The 22,422-nt window shown below is 40.8% G+C and overlaps 1 protein-coding gene across 1 annotated transcript; it reads right to left on the bottom strand.

Moving 5' to 3' along the window:
* Nucleotides 1–440: 440 nt before the first annotated feature.
* Nucleotides 441–22,218, bottom strand: KRIT1 (KRIT1 ankyrin repeat containing). Its single transcript, XM_082194147.1, has 17 exons — nt 21,855–22,218; nt 19,916–20,032; nt 17,968–18,127; nt 16,453–16,545; nt 15,649–15,778; nt 15,108–15,351; nt 14,224–14,339; nt 12,352–12,495; nt 9,424–9,580; nt 8,609–8,716; nt 7,651–7,807; nt 6,283–6,434; nt 5,609–5,775; nt 5,209–5,296; nt 3,789–3,995; nt 3,417–3,533; nt 441–1,763 (listed from the first exon to the last, which is right to left on the bottom strand). The coding sequence occupies exons 2-17, from the start codon at nt 20,015–20,017 to the stop codon at nt 1,695–1,697; spliced, it is 2,211 nt and encodes a 736-aa protein (XP_082050273.1). The 5' UTR covers nt 20,018–20,032; nt 21,855–22,218; the 3' UTR covers nt 441–1,694.
* Between the last annotated feature and the right edge of the window lie 204 nt (nt 22,219–22,422).

Genomic DNA, 22,422 nt, shown 5'->3' with positions numbered 1-22,422 from the left:
AAAATATGCTTTATATGAGGTCAGAATATTTATCTTCCGGAGTACTGTCAGAAAAGACACTGACTAGCAGTGGCTTTCCAGGTCTTACGCAGGGATCCTTCACTTCACCTGTGACCCAATCCTTTTAACTAGAGATGCCAGGGACTGAACCTGGGACCTCCTGTATGGAAAATATGTTCTGTGCCACAGAACTATGGCCCCTCCACTCTGTTTGGATTACAACCAAAGATTTTACTCAGGCATGAAACAAATAGGAATGCCGTGAATGAAAATGGCAGGCTCAGAAGGATTCTTATGAAAGACTAGTTTTGTTGGAAATTGCCCAGATGAATACTAACAAAAGCATAGAAATGAATAGGCCTACTATCACTAATAATGGTTTAGTCAATCAGACTTTTTCTTTTCGTTTTAAATAAAAAACACACACTAGTTTTCACAAGTCTTTGTACAAAGAATATATTATTTAAAAAACTGTACTTCATAAACATAACAATAAATTAGCAAAACAATTATTTCATAAGTATAAAAAGCAACAAAGTACACAATACTTTAGATTTCATTCAACGAAGTTCGTCCTGCGGTGCAGCTAACTAAATTATGCTTAAAGAAGATACACTGAAATAAATGGACTTGAGTTAATCATGTCCATTTAGTTCAATGGATGGACTCTGTTTGACCAAGCTAGATCTAACCCCCTGACTCTTTCCATGCAATATTCTAAATATATAATAAGATGTTGTTTTTAATGAAATTAGGTTCTAAACAAAGGGGTAATAAAGAAAGTTTTTTGTTGTGTTGGCTTTTTTAAAAAATCAGGCTAGGAAAGTTGCTGGCTTTCTCTTCTGGCTACAGCTATTTGCACTGGATTGAATGCTGCTTTAGAGGTCCCCAGATCTTGTTACTTTTGGGGAGTTTAATTACAGTATAGCCACTTGTTACTAGGCTGACTACTAAAGGTTATTTTTCAAGTTTCACTACATTCCTCCAATTATGCTCTACTGAAATAGTTCACACATGCCATGACAGACTAATGTAGTAAAACCTGCAAAGCAATCTTCTGTTCGGTAGCCGAGGTGCAAAATCTTATTTATTGCCCATTTTAAACAAGAATACAGTCGTACCTTGGAAGTTGAATGGAATCCATTCTGGAAGTCCGTTCAAATTCCAAAACGTTCAAAAACCAAAGCGTGGCTTCTGATTGGCTGCATGAAGATCCTGCGGCCAATCAGAAGCTATGGAAGCCCCGTCGGACGTTCGGCTTCCAAAAATAGTTCGCAAACCGGAGCAGTCACTTCCAGGTTTGCGGTGTTCGGGAGCCAAAACGTTCAAAAACTAAGCTGTTCGAAAACCAAGGTACGGCTGTATAGACTTACAGTGCAATCCTATGCAAGTTTACGCAGAAGTAAGTTCTATTGTGTCCAATGGGGCTTACATCCTATTGTGTTTTCAACTGCTGTTGGTTATATGCACATTTTTTCTTGATGCATGTTATGGTTTTTAAAAGAAACCCCCCCAACATTATTATAAAAATAACAGATATATTCTATTTTACAAATAAACAAATAAACTCCTGTATGAAGTCCAATAAAGAGCATATTTCATCCTGTACAATTCATATACATGCAAGGCTTTTATTTACAGAAACAAAAAAATGTGCTTAATGTAGCTAATTGCATAATCATTCTCCATTTATTTCAGTTACTTCTTTCACTGGGAACCAGCTGGCTGCTTAATTTCATCAGCAATTTTACAACAAGTCCCGCCTGCAAACAGAAAAAACAAATCAGGGTCATATGACGTATTCTATCTAGTACTTTGTGAGTGGAAGCCCACTTGTGCAAGTGGGCATCCCTGCCCCTCTTCCCCACGCCAGTTCTCTGCATCCCAAAAAACCTGCTGGAGGATAGGAAAATTTCGGAAAATTATTGGGATGTGGCATGGGAGCTGCAGTGAGAAGAACTCAAAGGATTGTTTTCGGAATTGCAGCCTTAAATGCTCAGTGCAAAGTCAGAACTTCATGTTTTATGTTACTTTTTAGAGCTGGAAGTAATTATTTTTATTGGGCTGCATCCAATGTTGTGAGCAGGTCTGTTTGTATGAGGCGGCTTATTTGTCAGCATCTCCACCCTCCACTTACCCTCTTGAGAAACCTGGGGAGTGGCTGGGGAAACCCAGCCAGATGGGTGGGGTATAAATAAGAAAATTATTATTACTATTATTACCTCTCATGAAGGTCAAGGAACCTAGGACATCATGGGAGTGGGGAATTGCCAAAAACTGGGCAGAAGCAGCTTGTGCAACCTATGCACCTTCTAATTTGGGATACCTCCCTGTTCTATCTAGCGAATTCTTTTGACTATTTGTGAAAGAACTCATGTCACTTTGACCTTTACCCTTTTTATATGAGACACCAGAATCACAGCTTAATTTAATGTAGTATAACCTTCATTTAAATATGATGAAAAACCTTAACCTTAGTCCACAGTGCAGGTGGAAAGAATAACTTTAGTTCAGAAATCTGCTTTTATAAAATATTAGTCAAATCAGCCTCCCCCAATCTGGTGCCCTCTCAATGTTTTGGACTACAATTGCCATCCTCCCCTGCTGGCCTGGGATGATGGAAGCTGTAGCCCATGGCATCTGAAGGGCACCAGGTTCAGGAAAATGGCCCAAGCTATATTGTGAAACAAGGATAAATAACATTAACAAATAGAGATAACTGCTTGTTAGTGTTGAAAATGTATGCTCTGTGGACTATAAAGAGTGTGAATTAGTTCCAAGCACAGATTTTTAGGGCTGTATGGCAGACATTGAATTTTTTAAAACAGCTGAGTAGTGTTACTTGTTCATCTGCCTAAATCAAACTATTGTGCAGAACTACTGTGTTTCTTTAAACTAATAATAACAGTATTATTCTCCAATATTAGGTAAAGATAAAGGACCCCTGGACAGTTAAGTCCAGTCAAAGGTCACTATGGGGTATGGCACTCATCTTGTTTTCAGGCTGAGGGAGCCAACGTTTGTCCACAGACAGATTTCTGGGTCTTGTGGCTAGCATAACTAAACTGCTACTGGCAGAGGAACGTGACGAGGGCCAGAGTGCATGGAAATGCCGTTTACCTTCCTGCCACCTATTTATCTACTTGTGCTGGTATGCTTTCAAACTGCTAGGTTGGCAGAAGCTGAGACAGAGCAATGGGAGCTCACCCTATTGTGTGGATTTGAACTGCCAACCTTCTGATCAGCAAGCCCAAGAGACTCAAGTGGTGTAGACCACAGCGCCACCCGCGTCCCCTCTCCAAAACTAACAGCAATCGATATCTGTCCGAAAATGTAATTGTTAGGCATGCACAGCACCAGGGGAAAAATTGGGGAGTGGGGAGGTAAGGAATGTGTGAAATCAGTAGTTTGCTTACCTGCTTGGTATGGACTATAAAGCTCATTTTGTTTTCCAGACTATGTATTTGAAAACAGCTGTCTCCATCTCCCAGCTGCCACATAAAGCAACCATATCTTAAAGATATGAGCAATGCCTGTCAATATAAAGGAAACAAGCTGAAAAGCCAACATTATCTATAAATTTGACACTAAATAAAAGTGCTTTCCTCAGTAAGCTACATATGTGCTCACTGTCTGACATATTCTGTTCTGAATTACAAAAAAATGAAATACTACTATGTTAAATAGAATAACAATATTATTGACATATGCTGTATGAAATATGCACACTTTATGCTCTATGTTCACAGATAGTGTTAAGACTGAAAACTGAAAAACAAAGACTATACCTTTGTTTCCATATTGAGAAGGTGCAATCCTTTGACATTTACACCTACATACACTCTGATGACTTTATGATTGCTTGAGCTTGCTTTTGTGAATACTTGTCCTGTGAAAAAAGCAGCCCCATAGGTAGGAATCTCCCAGCAGGTCTGCAAAAACATGCGCTGCAGGTGATGCATCTCTTTACTAACGCCTTCACTGGTACTGAGATTCTGCAAATACAAGTTGACATACCCACAAAAGTTGAGATTTTAGCTTCCACAGTCATACCTCATGTTACGGATGCTTCAGGTTACGTGTTTTTTGGTTGCGGACTGCGGGAAACCTGGAAGTACAGTAGTACCTCGGGTTAAGTACTTAAATCGTTCCAGAGGTCCGTTCTTAACCTGGAACTGTTCTTAACCTGAAGCACCACTTTAGCTAATGAGGCCTCCTGCCGCCGCCGCGCTGCTGGAGCACAATTTCTGTTCTCATCCTGAAGCAAAGTTCTTAACCTGAGGTAATATTTCTGGGTTAGCGGAGTCTGTAACCTGAAGCGTATGTAACCTGAAGCACATGTAACCCAAGGTACCACTGTACTGGAACAGGTTACTTCCAGGTTTCGCCGCTCGTGCCTGCGCAGAAGCGCTAAATCGCCTGCACAGGTGCGGTGCTTCAGGATGCGAACGCTGCGGGTTGCGGACGTGCCTCCGCCACGGATTATGTCCGTAACCCGAGGTTCCACTGTATTTGGATCCAGATTCTTTGCACAGGGTGAAATGACAGAAATACTTTGCTTAAGGATACTTTGATATGATTACATATGAATACATACAAGATGGAAAGAAATTCATAACCATGCTGTTGACTTCAATAATAATTTTTTTTTTTGTGGGGGCAGGGGAGATCAGGAAGTTAAATTTCATTTAGCATTTCTGCTAAACCTGGGTTCATGGTTTGATTCTCCAAAATAATCCAGTACCCCTTAGTTTGTTTGACAGAAACAAACCCTAGCCCAGGTTCAAACATAGTGCTATGCCAAACCATAGCTCAGTTCCTCAGCAGCATATTACCAGTGGAGAGGAAGCAATGGATTCATATTACACCAGAGCTTATTTTAACAATAGTTTAATGTGGCACGCAAAGCTGGTCACCGATAGCAATGACTCAAAAATTAGCCGTTAGACCTCTTGTTTGGCATTTTATTTTTGTTGCCCTAACATTTCCAGAAAATAAAGGACATTTTAAATTATTAATGGTGAGAGTCAATTTTACTGTATATAGTCAAAGGCCTTTACAATGGACAACAGGGAATAAAAGGAAAACTTTCATCTAAAATCACACAACGTAACCTGTAGCAGTTTACAATATAAAAAGAAATTAACAACATTAAAATTTACGATTGGCGTGCTTTCAGGTTTTCTGACATGTTGCTCAATATTGTACCTTGTATTCATGAAGTATTCGATTTGTCCAGTGAGGTGCCTTGCTTTTTAATTTGGTGATTGGCACTATAGATTTTAAGTTTTCTTCACTGTAAATAAAAACCAAACACGTTTAACCACTTTTATAATATTGAACAGATAAAAAACAAAATCTGTTTGCTCTTTTATCAACAGTTCATGCATGCAAATAGGCTATAATGCACATTATAGCATTCTGATGATCCATCTTGCTGCTCAGGTGATTGGTTAAGTCACCTTTAACTGTATTGGTTATCTATGTAGAAGCGAGGGAGCCCAGAATCAGCCAACATCTCCAATCATGAAGTAGTCTTTTAGACTCTCTTATTTGAATATCTTCATTTTAAAACAATAAGCATATCAATATTTTAAAATCCACTCACTTTAGGAAGCCTTGCTTGTGCTTTTTACTTTCATAATTTCCATAGACTATTTGCAGCAGCAGACTTGCAAGTGTTATCAGCTTGGCATCAGGTGACGTATAGAAACCCTTTAATAAATTGTACCTGGCCTCATCAAATAGGATAAGAATAGCCAGTGGATCCTCAATCTATAGCATAGAAAATAAAATGTGTCTATATTAAAATTTTAAACATCATTAGTTCTTATTTGCTCAGTAGCAAAGCAATTAATGTAGTTATTTAAATTTTAAGATCAAGTCGGTTATTTAAAACAAAATAAATTTAAAATAATGTTTAAAAGCTTGAACATTAAAAATGCTACATCACAGCTTAGATCTAGCTGCCCACTTAACAACAACAACAACAACCTGCCCATCTGGCTGGGTTTCCCCAGCCACTCTTATTTATCATAAATAGCCTTCAGATGCTGTTGGGACTACAGATCCCATCACTCCCAGCCAGCATGGTCAGCAGTTGGGGATGATGGGATTTGTAGTCCAGCAAAATATGAAGAGCATCACGTTGGCTTCCCTTGGCCAAGCTGTATTATCTGGAGAATTCAGAAGAACAAACTAAGTGAAATCATTATACTGGACTCTGTCTAGAGATTCAGGCGTTGATCCTGAAATTGATATAGCAGAACATAAAAAGCCAACCTTTTTTTCAAGCTCTAAAGGAAGTCTTACATCCCTCCTCAGGAAAAGCTGTGGGGTTTCCCTTTGAGGATCCAAGTTTGTCAGTTCAGTGAGTATTTCCGTCCAGTCGCGAACGTGCTGCAGAGGCTTGTGATACGGTTTCAGCTGGAGATCTATACAAAAAAAGCTCTTTAATTTAAATAAATGCAAACAAGACAATGTCTCAGTGTGCGTATCAAGTATGTGTGAATGCTGTACAGTACCGAGTATGTTTTGAAAGAAGGCAGGATTATAAAAGCAAAATGTCATAAATAGCAATGTTAGATATTTCCTATTGTCCTTTGGCAACTGTTGAAGTTCTTTCAACAATCTTACATGGATTCCCCCTGCAGTTGATATTTGTACTGGACTTGAATGGCACGCACACACGTTTTTATACGTGTGATTGCTCTGCATGTGTCTTTATTGTATTGTATTGCTTTGGGATGTCTCTTGTTACAGTGGTACCTCGGGTTACAGACGCTTCAGGTTACACGATTTCAGGCTGTGCACTGCACCGAACCCGGAAGTACCGGAATGGGTTACTTCCGGGTTTCTGTGCTCGCGCAGAAGCGCTGAATCATGACCCACGTGTGCGCAGACACAGCACTGCGGGTTGCAAACGTGCCTCCCGCACGGATCACGTTCGCAACCCGAGGTTCCACTGTATTTATGAAGCACATAAAACAACAAGTCAACTGAATATGCATGGTACTGTCAGCATCTTTCCCAACCATGCAAATGCAATGTGGTCTACACCAGTTACCAGTGTCCTAGAAAAATGGATGCACTTAACAAAAAGTGCAGAAGTCAGTTTTTTGTCAGAAAAGACAGAAACACGAAGAGCTCAGTCCTTTTGTCAGCTTCAGCTAATATACCAGCTGCAATCGGAGCTAGAGGCATCGTTTGCTACTGGTGTTCAGGTGAACTATTTAAACTATTATAATGCATTATACTTGGATTTGTCTTTAAAGGTAGTTTTGAAACTACAGCTGGTCCAAAAGTTGGGCTGCAAGATTATTAACTTTGACTGGAAGTTCTGATCATGTTATGCCACTGCTTTGTCAGCTGCACAGGCTCCCACTTGAGTTTCTGGATCCAATTTAAAGTTCTGTTCGTAAACTTTGAAGCTCTTAAAGGCTTGGGAGCAGGTCACGTGAACGACTGCTTTCTTCAGAACCTCTCCAGAGATCCTGCTTCAAACGAGGAGGGTGGCTGCTAGGGAGAGAGGATGGAAAACCTCCGGCGCATGGGCCAAATTAGGCCTGGAAGGGCCCCTATTTTTTGCCTGAAAAACTGTTCTTCCCCATCCACCCCACACCAGATGTCATCAAGATACCAATTACTTACTAAGATTTTCAGAACAGATCCAGATAGTGAAATACTGTTGTGTCTCTTGAGAAAGACGCATTCCTTCCATTATCTGTTGCACAGTGGTGTTGTTTCCATGTTTCAACTCCACAGAGCGGTATGACCCATCCATTCGATAAATTCGTACCTTCTCATACTAGAGGAAATAAATGAAAACAGGAAATACTGAAACCTTGCCTGGTCCTGGTAGCAAGCCAAAATTTGTGGGTGCCAGTACCTTGCCCCCTCCAGTGGAAAAAGGGACAATATTGGTGTCTAAGCATCCCTGAAATGAGACACATGGTCAAGGATGATCCACTTCTCCAGGTACAAGCTTAGGAGAAGGGGCCAGAGGTCCCTTGTGTCAAGCTCTGCTTCCGAGGCCCATTGCAGCACAGGTGACATAGGGGAGCTCATTCAAATGGCATGCTGAACTGGAATTTCGAGACTTGCACTATTGCAAGTTGTTCTGCTGCACAAGAATTTATTCATTATAGAAAGTCCATTAAATAACTCTGGGAAGAAAATATTTGAGAAGGTCTGTGATGTTAACAAATTGGGTTAAAATGGAAATAATAAATTCCACTCAGCAGCATCTTATGTTTATGGGCTTGCCATAACACCATGTCACTACATATGAGATAAATGTAAGTTGCAGAGGGATTATGCTGTGCAGGTTGGCGATGAGGTCAAAGCAAAGCTAGCAAAGCTTGCCCCTGCCACTATACCCATACAGCCTCAACCTCACCACTGTCCTGCCCCATCATGGTAAAGGATGCATCTATCAAGAATGCGTCTATCTATGGCACTGCCCCACCACACTGACTGCTCCTGGATTAATGCTTCCATTTGCTTTTTATTAATATATATACATTGGTTTTTAACAAATACAATAACCAGTAAACACTTCCTTTTGCTTTTAAGGACCTTTTCTAAAATCTGAAAGGTCATTGCATACTTGTTTGTTTGCAGCCTCTTTCAGCAAGTTAGCGGTTTTTGCCCACTCATTTTGTTTGTTCTCTTCACAGACATTCAGTGGGGTTCTTCCTTGTTGATCAGTGATGTGCTACAAACAGAAACAATACGAGATTTAAAACACAGCTTTCTAAATGCAACATAGCAACCTGTCTTATGCTGTGTTAGGCCACTGGTCCACCTGGCTCAGCACTGCTTACACAATGATTGGCAAGGGCCATCCAGTGTTTCAGACACAAGCCTTTCTTTCAAAGGCTTTCAAAAACCCTGGAACCTTTTGCATGCAAATTGTGTGCTCCACAATTAAGCTACAGCCCCTCAAGTTAAGGCTGCAACATCCACCGCCCCCTTCTTGGAAAGTACCCTTCACTTATCAGCTGGCATGACTTCACTTCTGAACTGTGTTTTCCAATCCTACCACCAAATAACAGAATCATGCCCATGATTAGGAAATGAAGGTTTAAAAGCACTTCCAGATGCAGTGTTCTGTGGGGTGTTCAATGCTCTAAATTAGAGAGCACCACTTGTCTTAAACATTTTCAGGGTCCTGTTCAAAGTCCTGACCAATTCTTCTTAGCACAAACTGCAATGATAGGAATTACTTATTTGCAATAGGAATTACTTCTCTGAAGTATTTACTGTTGTGTTTCCTGCTCCACAATACTGTCATTCCTTGGACTGACTTCAAGAAACATCTTAATTGTTTTTATTCTTTTGCAAATGGAAGTATGAGCCACTGTTCAAAAGCAGAATTTAATTGTATAAGAAACCATGATTGAAATTACAAATACACCTTACTCTATCAATTTCTGGATGGTTTAGGAGAATCTGTACAATTTCGGCATGCCCACCCCCAGCAGCAAAGTGAAGAGGCGAGCTGAGCTGTCCATTGAGCAAGTTTGGATTGCATTTTCCTTTCTCTAACAACATTCGAGTAGCTTCAACTTTACCATACCTACAGAGAGAACAAATACAAATAAAGGTAAGCTTGCATATGGTCTATGAAATGGTTCCAAAGACACATGTAAGAAACTGCACTTACTTGTTAATTATTTTAGTTCAGTCTAAGTGTCTGAAACACTACCAGCATTCTGGAATGAATTCATGCCCCACAAAAATAATTAGCATTTGCAATTTAATGAAATTCACTTAGTTGTGGGAGAAGTTACTATTCTAAAATAAATAATTCAATTCAATTTTTTCAATTAATCTAAGAATATATGAGGGTTTCCCCCCCCAAAAAAATTTTTACATCCATTTTTAAATTAGCAACTGCTAAGTACACTCATTTCACATGCTAGCAAGGTTATGCTTAAAATTCTACAAGGAAGGCTCAAGCAGTATGTGGACCGAGAACTCCCAGAAGTGCAAGCTGGATTTAGAAGAGGCAGAGGAACCAGAGACCAAATTGCAAACATGCGCTGGATTATGGAGAAAGCTAGAGAGTTCCAAAAAGACATCTACTTCTGCTTCATTGACTATGCAAAAGCCTTTGACTGTGTTGACCACAGCAAACTATGGCAAGTTCTTAAAGGAATGGGAGTGCCTGATCACCTCATCTGTCTCCTGCGAAATCTCTATGTGGGACAAGAAGCTACAGTTAGAACTGGATATGGAACAACTGATTGGTTCCAAATTGGGAAAGGAGTACGGCAAGGCTGTATATTGTCTCCCTGCTTATTTAACTTATATGCAGAATTCATCATGCGAAAGGCTGGGCTGGATGAATCCGAAGCCGGAATTAAGATTGCCGGAAGAAATATCAACAACCTCAGATATGCAGATGACACAACCTTGATGGCAGAAAGTGAAGAGGAATTAAAGAACCTTTTAATGAGGGTGAAAGAGGAGAGCGCAAAATATGGTCTGAAGCTCAACATCAAAAAAACGAAGATCATGGCCACTGGGCCCATCACCTCCTGGCAAATAGATGGGGAAGAAATGGAGGCAGTGAGAGATTTTACTTTCTTGGGCTCCATGATCACTGCAGATGGTGACAGCAGTCGCGAAATTAAAAGACGCCTGCTCCTTGGGAGAAAGGCGATGGCAAACCTAGACAACATCTTAAAAAGCAGAGACATCACCTTGCCAACAAAGGTCCGTATAGTAAAAGCCATGGTTTTCCCAGTAGTGATGTATGGAAGTGAGAGCTGGACCATAAAGAAGGCTGATCGCCGAAGAATTAATGCTTTTGAATTATGGTGCTGGAGGAGACTCTTGAGAGTCCCATGGACTGCAAGAAGATCAAACCTCTCCATTCTGAAGGAAATCAGCTCTGAGTGCTCACTGGAAGGACAGATTGTGAAGCTGAGGCTCCAATACTTTGGCCACCTCATGAGAAGAGAAGACTCCCTGGAAAAGACCCTGATGTTGGGAAAGATGGAGGGCACAAGGAGAAGGGGACGACAGAGAATGAGATGGTTGGATGGTGTTCTCGAAGCTACTAGCATGAGTTTGATCAAACTGCGGGAGGCAGTGGAGGACAGAAGTGCCTGGCGTGCTCTGGTCCATGGGGTCACGAAGAGTCGGACACGACTAAACGACTAAACAACAACAACAACAACAAGTACATTTTTTGCAGAAAGCCTCTCTTACAGCAGTGGTGCTTTTCATTAAAGCTGGCCCTAGCCACTTAACTGGATTGCCAGTTTCTATAACATATGCAGAGTTACCACGAAGTCTGGGTTACCTTTGAGCTGCCAGAACCCACTTTCACACTGACCAATTTGCACCTAATACTAAGCCAAAAGCCATAGCTTAGCACAAATGAACAAACATGGGTACTCAGAAGAAGAAACGGGGCCACTTTGCTCCTTCCCTGGTCTTGCTGCTGTAGCACTACTTGCAACTAAGTTATGGTTTGGCATATATCTGAATCTGCAGCTAAAGTATGGTTTAGCTTATGTCTGAATCTGGACTTGTGGTTTCTCCTGCTCCTACTAAACCACAAGTTATAACCAAGGTGTGTTCTGGCTGCAGTTCATCTAGGAGAAACAAACAACCCTGGGTTTGGACATAATACTAAGCCAAACAATAGCTTAGCCGTGGGTAGTCCAACAGTGGCAGGCCTGGGGGAAGAATGTGACAGTCTCAGCCTTCACTCGTTCATGCTAAACCATGGTTTGGCTTAACATTACATGCAAGCTGGGCAACTAATGTGCAATAATTATTAGAAATTAGCAAAATGCCCATCTTTTTGATGGGGGCAGTCTATGTGCATGCAGGGAAGACTTCTGAGGGACAGTGATATATCAAACTGCGCTTTTCCATGAGTTTCAGTGGAATCTAAGCCTTCCACTATAGGAAATGGAGAGTGGCTTTGCTCCCACCATAAAGTTTCCTCAAGTTCAGCCTGATTAATCTATATGGGGTAAATGGCAGCCGTTCAGTTACATCTGAAAAAAATAACTGCAATTCATTTCAGTGGGGGTCCTATGATCCTAGCATCTGCAGTGAGCTTCACATTTTGCCCTTTCCTAAGTCTGTGTTAGACTACAGATGGTTTACTTTGCCCTCTAAAGCTCAGAGACAGAGAGAAGTGAGCAAATCCTCAGCTGCGGAGCCACACCCTTCACCCACATAGCTGCATTCTATTTCTCAGCTACGTTTGAGCATGACAAAAGCTTGAACACACAGACACACACATAAGCAGGAAGACACAAACAGATGGTTTTAATTATGAACAATTCCCTGTTTTGGACCTCAATGCAAGAGTACTCTGCTCACCAGCATGCGTAATGGATGGGTGCCCAATGATCGCTGTCCAGCTGGTTGACTGAAAAGTTTTCATTGAGAAGTTGACTCAATAACTCAGAATCTCCTTCACAAGCACTGCGATGAAGAGGGAAATCATCAACCCACTGACGTTCCCTGTGGGGTGGGGAGGGAATTAAGATATGATATTTCAGTCATGTTATACAACTGCTTCATCGAAAGCATCCTGTTGCTTTGATCTAAAGAGAAAAGGCACGAGGCAGTAAAGGAGTTGGTTTTCCTCCCACTAATGCAATGCGGGGTGGGGGTTGGGCTGCATTTAAAACCTATTTCTACTTTACAGTCTTAGTACACTGATGGGATATTTCACTTTTAAGAGCCAACACACTTTGAGGGGAAGTTAAAAGGCTGCTCATAGCTTTGACTGTGGTCGTTGCCACTACCCTCTCCAGCAAGGGACCTGAGATCATTACAGAGCTTATGCAAACTTACTTTAAGTGACTGTTACATACCCCGAGTATCTAAGAAAAATTGGCAAATTCTGAATGCGCCCACCTCGGTATCCGAACTGCAAATGGCAATAAACCAAATGAAAATGGGGAAAACACCAGGGCCAGATGGACTTACTGCAGTTTATTATAAAAAGTTTCAGGATGCACTTATAGAACCACTTAAGGACACCATTAACAGATTTTTGGTGATGGGAGTAGTTCCAGCTTCATGGAGACATTCATTCATTACTTTAATCCCCAAACAAGACAGCAACTTAAAAAAGACCAAAAATTACAGACCTATTTCATTATTGAATTACAACTACAAACTATTTGCTACAATATTGGCTAATAGAGTGAAAAGGACATTGACTGAGTCAGTCCACAGATACCAGGCCAGGTTTTTACCAGACCGACAAATGAAAGAGAATATAAGAAATGTATTTAATTTAATAGAGTACTTGGAAGTAAGAAATGAAAAACAGGCTGCACTAATATTTCTAGATGCGGAAATAATTTATAATGAATTGGAAAAAAATGTTTAAAACTACTTTGTTGGAAATAACCCAGATCATTGCTCCCCCCCCCCTAAAAAATGTTTAGGTGTACTCTCATTTTAACTCAGGAAATTCACCATTTTATAGTTCAAACTGGGGAAAATAAATACAGTAAATGGACAAAAGTACAAAGATTCACAAAATGTTTAGGGATATGCGTACCCGTGTACCCCAAGAAAAAAACACTGACCCAGACAGAAATTCCTAGGTGTCAGAAAAGGTTATTTATGTATGCAACAACTGCGGACCATGTTTTGTTAGCCCAAAAATGGAAAGTCCAACTAAAGAGGACTGGCAACTTAAGCTGACAGAATATGCAGAACTTGCAGATTAAACACATAGAATAGGAGAGCAAGAAGAACATACATTTAATGAAGAGTGGAAAGCATTTACTGAATATATGGAAAATAACTTTATACAGCTGAAAACGCTGGCAGCACTAAGATAAATTCAACAGGGTGAATATATTTTTTTGGGTGGAAAACTGATTTGAATGGTTGTAGTAAAATATGCAGGAATGTATATGTAAAATGAACCATGGAAGGATAAGAAGGGAAGTCACTGGATATTTTAAAGTTTGTAAAATGTTTTATTTTGAAATGTAAAATTGAAAGCTTATTAAAAATTATTACTGAAAAAAAAAGAACTGATGCAAACTTACGAAGGAGGATACTCTACTGAACATAATGGGACTTACTTATGAGTAAACATATTTAGGATTGCCCTGATCCACTCTGGAAGCAATAATGCCTATACAGTTTTTAAATAAATAAAAAAGGGTTTGGACTTCAGGGAGCAATTCTTTTATAAAGAAATGAATAAAAATAGCACAGTACTTGTCTTCCATGACACTGCTCATGCTGCGTTGCCACTTTTCACGTTTTGGAATCTGTATTTTTGAATAGTCTGGGGCTCCAAGTCCAAAGTATGGATTTATAACCACTTTGTCGACCTGGAAATACCATGTAATGAAGAAGAAGAAAAAGGCTCAAAGTACACCCTAATGAACATTAAAAATCTAACACTCTTACCGTATATATACTCAAGTATAAGCCAACTTTTTCAACACATTTTTTATACTCGAGTGAGGTGGGCAGCACAGGGACGCAGGTGGCAGCACAGGGACGCAGGTGGCGCTGTGGGTAAAAGCCTCAGCGCCTAGGGCTTGCCGATCGAAAGGTCGGCGGTTCGAATCCCCGCGGCGGGGTGCGCTCCCGCTGCTCGGTCCCAGCGCCTGCCAACCTAGCAGTTCGAAAGCACCCCCGGGTGCAAGTAGATAAATAGGTACCGCTTACCAGCGGGAAGGTAAACGGCGTTCCGTGTGCTGTGCTGGCTCGCCAGATGCAGCTTTGTCACACTGGCCACGTGACCCGGAAGTGTCTCCGGACAGCGCTGGCCCCCGGCCTCTTGAGTGAGATGGGCGCACAAACCCCAGAGTCTGTCAAGACTGGCCCGTTCGGGCAGGGGTACCTTTACCTTTACCTTTACGAGGTGGGCAGCAGCGGCGGAGGGACGAGCAGCCCAAAAGGAGCCCTTTCGGGCTGCTTGGTTCTTCTTCCTCCGCTGTTGCCACCACCAGGTTTATGGTGTGGTGAACCGGCTTATACACAAGTCAATAAGTTGTCCCAGTTTTTTGTGCTAAAATTATGTGCCTCAGCTTATATTCGGGTCGGCTTATACTCAAGTATATACGGTAAATTAATAATGATCTCTTACTTACCCTATTGGTATATTGAAGATCTGAGCCAAATAAAGGGTTGTAGATGCACATGTCTGCCTTCTCAAGTGCCAGCATTTTACTCTTGATTTCCAATGCTGTGTATCCCATATGAAGTGAGCTCTCTGTCTGCCCAGGTTCAACAGCATAAGCAGGGTTTGTGACATTTGTTTTAATCCGCTCCAAGGGAGATGGTCTGAATAAAGCGGGGATTGAATGGGATTGTGAATGCCGCTCTTCTAACCACCTGCAGAACACAACGGGCAAAAACTTTTTAGCATTGTTGCTTTTAATGAAGATTAGCAAATAATTAGCACAGCATAACGTAAACACATACGCATAGTAAGTAAGCCGTTAGAGAGATACACTGATACAAACACTTAAGAACAAGGGCTTAGGACCTGCAACTTTTTTTAAAAAAGTAAAACATGATCTGTCTTGAAATATTATGGTATGTAAAATGTTAAGAATACTTTAAAATATTTAATTATTTAGTGTCATTTTCTTTTTATAGACTCAAGGAGTTCTGTTAAAAATGTCTTACTTATCCAAGTAAATTAACATTCTAGCTGTTACTGTAGCAAAGTGAGTACTGGATTCACTGCAGACCCTCATGATGTCTTGTAAGCAGTAGAAAACTGGACATCCAGGACTGTAGGCATATTTTGTATTATCTACAAAGGAGAAGATACTTTTTAAAACAAAAAGGCTGAACAAATCTCGTTTATTCTATTACGCAATTTTGGCCTGGTAACATTACATTTTGTTCTTATATTCCTATGCCCCACAAATTAAATTCCCAAGGCTGCATGGACATCTCATTATTACATTCATCAAAGTACATTATTTTGTTTCTGGAAAAATGCATTTTTCTCCCAATATAAGTTGCAGTGTAACCTTGTTGAATGATGTTCCGAGAGCATTACGGCCTCAATTCTATTCCCACTTACCTGAGAGTAATCCCCACTGAATTCAGTGACGCTTGCATCTGTGAATACATGCATAGGATTGCACTGATGGGCACAGACTGAATATAATTTGTGATTTAATCAGCAGTAAGCAACTCTGAGGCCTGACAAACACCAGTGCCTGATGCAGCTTGCCACAATCCTTTCTCTCCCTTTCCCGCTCCTCAACTGATTATCCTCTCTCATCCTCATAAATAAAATGTTTTCCCCCTTTCATTTTGAAAAAGAAGTTCCATTTCTTAAATGTATTCAAGCGTAGCCCTGAGTGGAACTGGTTGGTGTGAAATCGTAGGATTGTGCGATTCACATACATTTTAAAGGAAATGATATTAACATTTGCTAATTATGTGCAGCTTTAATGTTAACATTTTAATTTTTACCTTTGACTACTGTTGGTACAACAAAAAGGGATGCATCCTTGCCTGCCTTCTCGCCATCAAGAGGGAAAGTCTTCATTAACAGAACTCGTTTTCCTGTATACAATAATAATCCTTTAATTAAATGGCTGAAATTATCCTCCTGTTTCACATCTGTCTTTCTTGACAGCACGCACTGGTCCCACTGTTCTGGATTGGAGATTCTGGGGTACTATCAGCCCTGGCAATTCTCCTGAAATCTCAAGCTGTTGCTGTGATCAAGATTAACGTTCACTAGTTTTGGCTGTTATCAATCAAGATCTGGCATTGCTGGCATAATAGCCAGGCGACTGTGATCCATGCAGTGGGCTGATCCAACTAAATTATACTCAGTATAAGACTCATTGAAATTAAATGGACCTAAGTTAGCCATGCTCATTCATTTTAATAGGCAGGATTCAACTAAACTGTTGCATGCATGGGACTTACTCTCCCCCCCCCCATGGCCCTAAAATCTGCTCTGGAGGGTTGGAGAAAACCCCAGAACAGGTTTAGAAGGTTGGGGGGAGGGAGAGGGAGGGAGGGAAAGTCCCACTGCTTGAGATGACTTAGTTTCCTGCACACATATTCCACTGAGTGATACATTGAATTCTATCCCCATAGGTGCATTATGAGTACAACTAACATTGGATTTAACCCTTTGTTAATTGTTAGGCTGCAATAGCACACTCTATATGGGGCTGCCTTTGAAGATGGCTTGGAAGCTTCAATTAGTGCAGCCACCCATTTGATTAAGTTTTCCTCTGCTCTTTCCAGGTGTGATTTAAAGCTCCATATTTAAGCACCCTGGTGTGTTTTTTTGCTTCAGAATTTGCCCTGCAAAAACCCACTCTTTAAAGCTGAATTGAAGCAAGTATCAATCTGTGGAAAACCTGAACTGACATTTGCTCCAATTCAGCTTTAAAATAGTGGGTTTTGAGGCAAGGGGAACCACACTCGGACATGGAGCAAGCATTAAAGTGTGGATCTCTGCCTGGAAAGAGTTGGTTAAAGGTAAGTGTGGATAAGCCCTAAGAGGAGGGAACTAGAGGGAGCTCATTACACCTGGAATATAACAACTGCAGTGACACCCAGTTAGTTTCAAGGCACAGTATAAAGTAGTGATTTTAACTTTTAAATGACCTAGGCTCCAGTTGACTGAGTAAGCACCCTTTTCTGTACCTGTCTCCCCATATTGGGGAGACTTCAAATGAGTGCTTGCTCCAACTTTCTCTTCTTTCTAAGAATAGATTGGCATAGACAAGGAGCAGGCTTTTCCAATACCAGAGTTCTTCTTTCAGAACCTCTCCTTTAGCTGGATAAGAACTTTATTAACTTCGAAAAATAAGTAAAAATCTTCATATTATGACAAGCGTTATGCAGAATAATGATTGTTGTTTTAGCTATACTGACTGTCATTGGTTATCAAGCAGAAAATAAATGGGGTTAGGGAGACTGACCTGGTTATTTATTTTAGAAAGCAGAAACAGCCATCCTTACCTTTAATACCTTGATTTCCTGGCGAAATTGGTTTGGTGGTTTCTAGTATATAATCCAAGATCTTTTGGGATATATCGCCACCTCCCTGAATTTTAGTTTCCAACAACATTTTTCTTCTTTTTTTCTTGTGTCCTTCGATGGGAACTTCAAGCAACAAAATCTGATGAAAATCAAGGTAAACATTAGTTAATACAAAGATCTGTATTTTGAAAGAATAATAGCACTGTCTAAACAGAGGCTTTCTTTGCACACATATACTTAGAATGAGATATACCAATGTGCAAGCTTTACTTTTTAGGCAATGACATGTTGGTATGAGATGTAGATAATGGTAAAAAAAAATGTTTAGGCTCATGATGCATTTTTTTTTTTTGTATTCAAAATACTGTAAGGTCCATTTCTGCATTGAATTTCCTGAATAAAAAGAAATATCAGGAAGCTTTAAAAAAATCTGTACAGTATTTAAATTGTGTCTCCAAACAAGATCCTTTATGGATGTACCACAGAATTACCTGCTGCTATTTTGGAAATAAAAAGGGATAAATAGGTACCGCTCCGGCGGGAAGGTAAACGGCATTTCTGTGCACTGCTCTGGTTCGCCAGAAGCGGCTTAGTCATACTGGCCACATGACCCGGAAGCTGTACACCAATAAAACGAGATGAGTGCCGCAACTCCAGAGTCGGCTATGACTGGACCAAATGGTCAGGGGTCCCTTTACCTTTACTTTGGAAATACAGTATTATTTCATTATTCTTTGACCACATGCATTTCAATAACATAATTTTGTTTTTTGTATTATTAAGTCAATACTTATTCTGATGCAAATTCATGCATTTGCTTAAGCTTTTGAATTTCAAAATCCCTCTGTACAAAATGAAAATGTTCACAATCACAATTAACATGCTATTGCATTCATTGAATGGCTATTTAATAAATAAAGCATTAATAGAGACTGGTGAAAATTCAAAATATGAGGAATTGAATGAAATTATTCTGTAAAATAAGCCCATACCTTCTTAATGTTGAAAGAGAACTGGGAGAAAGGAAATTTGCTCTGCGTATTTCAAGACATTTACTCTAGACTAGTTGATTATCTTAAATGTGCTGTGGCAAGCTTTCACCTTGTGTGCTTCCCCCTCTCCCCTTCTCCTATGCAGCTGGGGCAGAGATGTTTGCAAGCTTTTGCTTTTGTGGTTGGTTAACTGTGGTTTGTTATGTTGCCTGGATCAAGAAAACTCAGTTAACTATAACTCTGTTGAGCATAACATGAATGTTGACTGTGTGAATGCCACATAATTTGCTCTGTGATAATCTTTTATTGGTAACAATTTTGCTAGCTTGGCTAAACACATAGCAACAAAATAGAATTTAAGCAATATTACTACACATCCTTCTGTTAGGGTGTTTTGTAACTGCATCACTTCCCCACAATATTCTGAGGAGTATCTCTGAGATATTAAGCAGCAGTATGATCTAGCTGTACATTGTGGTTATTGTAACAATGGGGAAATATTTAATAGCAACTTACATGGTGACAGAATCACCCTGCACCTATCATATGATGGCATTAAAAGGCAAAAGTGAAATGATGAAATGGGGCTATGAGGAACTATTTTCTTACGCAGAAGATACGTTACTATAGGAAATTCAATCACTAACGTCAGATTACTTCCTGAGTTTCTGTCTGTACCTAGGACTAGGATGTTATTCTCACTGATGCTACACCTTAATTTATACTGTACATTCTTTTAAATATATTCATGGGAGAAGGGTTAGTGTTTTGTTTCAATTATGTATTTTGTGTTTTTATTTTTATGTTGTGAGCCACCCTGTGATCCTTGGATGAAGGGCAGTATACAAATTTTAACAACAACAATTTCCTACAATAAAAAAACCCTCCCATTTAATGCATTTTCAACACCTCCTAACAAATAATAATGATTTTACCTCATATGATTTAGCACGATATTCACGAGAATTCAGGCTTGCAGCGTTCTTTGGACGGATTACAGCTACGTATGCTTCAGTTATTACCTCTGGGTTGCCCATGGTTTGTTAATATATCTATTTTAGTGAAAAAATAATCAGAAACCAAAGATTTTATCTGAGAAAACATTTTTTTTTAAAAGGAAACAACCGCCACATGTTTTCCCCAATTTAAAGTATGCTAGTAATTTTCTTTCTCTCCCTCTCTATCCTCCCTGAATAAAGAAAGGAAATCTTCATTTTACTTTGAGCATTTTGAGGACTGTTCTGAAAATTCAAAATAATTTAGAATGAAGCCACTGCTTAAATATTAGAAGCGTGAAATTTGTAAAGATTGTATGGTGACAAACAGTTCAATCCACAGCCCATTTAAACTGAGCATTAATCCTAAACAGAGAAACTTTGGGCACAGTCACCACTAGCCACTTGGCAAAACCAAGCAGCTGCCCGCAACCCATAGATAATCCAAACATATCCCTAATTCACCTTCTGGGTCTTTATGAGATTAGTAATAAAGGAGGATTAAGGACTGGGAAAGTCAACAAAATGAATCCTATTGCAGGAGCAAGGATCTTATGGGAGAGGCAGCATTGAAAATGTATTGTTTGGGGTTGGCCTATGACAATTCTGTGCTCATGGGCAAGGGACAAGATGCTGCCTCCTTCCTGTTCCATATACAGAAGCAGACTGAACTGCCAGTTGATTGTTGCTTCAACATGGATAGCATCTTCTACAGCACTTAGTAGCAGGCTAGTTTAGGAAGGCTAGAATAGCCAGTGCAACATGCACAGCTCTGTCCTCCAACAGAAGGAAATGTGGAATGGGTAAGGGAAAACAGCTAAAGGAGTGCCCACCCACTTATGTCCCAGCACCTGCCACCTAAGGCAGTCACCTTGTTCTGCCTAATGGTAGGACCGGCCCTGAGAAAAACAAATGCATAGGTCCAACCCAGATTCCCACATACATACATATCTGGCCATACCCTATATGTTAATTATTCTGAGATAATTACCATGCCTTGATTTCATGTCACTCCATTAGTAAGAATGTGCTAAAAATATAATCAAATCTAATCCTTTTATCACCTTAATAGTGAATACAACATATGTCTGAGATTCAGAATTGCTCTGTGAAATAATGCCAGTCCTGGTCCCATGTTCAGAATCATTACTTTGGAATAATAATAATTACAGATAATAATTTTATTTTTTATACCGCACCCCATCTGGCTGGGTTTCCCCAGCTACTCTGGGCAGCTTACAGCACATATAAAAACACAGTAAAACATCAAACATTAAAAAGTTCCCAAAATAATAATAATTCTGATGCCAATGGAAGCCATACATTGTCAAGAACCATTTAACTTCCTCAGTTATGAGTTGGACAGACTGGTAACGGCTGAGTAAGTGCCACCAACCTGTGCATGTTTGTTTTTAAGTGAATGATATTATTGTATTCACCAGACTCCAATGGTAAAAGATTTGCAGACTGACACCCCTGTTAAACTGCTGCAGCAAAATAAATAAATGGGCATTGTGGTACATTAAAAGATTTGTTGTGCCATAAGCTTCCATAGACTATAGCTCTAACCCACAAAAATTTATAGTGCAATAAATCTCCCAATCTGTTAAACTGCCCAATAAACCCTAATTTCCCTGTCCTTTAGACTCCCAAGTAGATCAGCTTTGCTTCGACGGTACCACTTTAAGGCTGCTGCGGGTGGGGGTTCCCATATTTGAATAAATAGCTCAACCAAAGAAAAGAACAACAACAAAAACACAAAGACTTCCTGAGTATCAGGGTCCAGTCCAGCTTTTCATCCTGGGCGGGCTGCTTTCCTATGTGCAAGAAGCATTTTGTTTCGTCCCGCAGGAGAGCATTCCCACAGGCAGTCCCTCACCTGCAACCTGGCCCCGGTGCAGCAGGGGTCCTTTACCACGGAGCGCAGCCGGTGGCTCTCAAGATTCCTCGCAGGCGAGGGGACTTGATTCCAAAGCAGAGGCGCGCAGCAGTGCTGTCGTTTTCTGAGAGCGGACGAATCTGAGGCAGAGAGAATTACTTAGGCGCGGGGGAAGAAGGAGACGCCGCCGACTCCGAATTGTGGAGCGTCGACGACTTTTTTTTGTGTGTGGGGGGGGGAGCCTCGCTTTCCCTTACCGCCGCGCAGCCTTGAAAGGGGTCTCTTCCTCCGGGGAGTAAGAAGCGCATCGCCCTCCCCCCTGCCCCACCCCGGGGTTCCTCTCTCGCTCTCCTCCGGGGCTCCGCCCAGCTTCCCTCCCCCGTGAGCCGGCAGCAGATCCGCTTCCCGTGCGGCTCCGAGCGCCGATGAGGTTCCGGGTCGGAGGCCCGACCGCTTGTTGCCGCCGCTGTGTTGTTGGCCGCCGGAGGAGGAGGAGCAGCAGTACCAGCAGCAGCAGCAGCCTCGGCTTTCTCCCTTCTCCTCCTCCTCCTTCTTCGTGTGGAGATGC

This window comes from Podarcis vaucheri, assembly GCF_965113315.1.
Source record: "Podarcis vaucheri genome assembly, chromosome: 12".
Classification (NCBI taxonomy): domain Eukaryota; kingdom Metazoa; phylum Chordata; class Lepidosauria; order Squamata; family Lacertidae; genus Podarcis; species Podarcis vaucheri.
This window is presented reverse-complemented; position numbering and strand designations above follow the sequence as displayed.

Excerpts from the sequence above, each read along its gene's own strand:
- KRIT1 (XM_082194147.1), bottom strand. The coding sequence starts at position 20,017 with ATGGGCAACCCAGAGGTAATAACTGAAGCATACGTAGCTGTAATCCGT. Across the intron at positions 18,128-19,915 it reads ATCGTGCTAAATCATATGAG|ATTTTGTTGCTTGAAGTTCC; the intron begins GTAAAATCATTA and ends GATTTTCATCAG. Across the intron at positions 3,996-5,208 it reads GAATACTTCATGAATACAAG|AATCTCAGTACCAGTGAAGG; the intron begins GTACAATATTGA and ends TTGTATTTGCAG.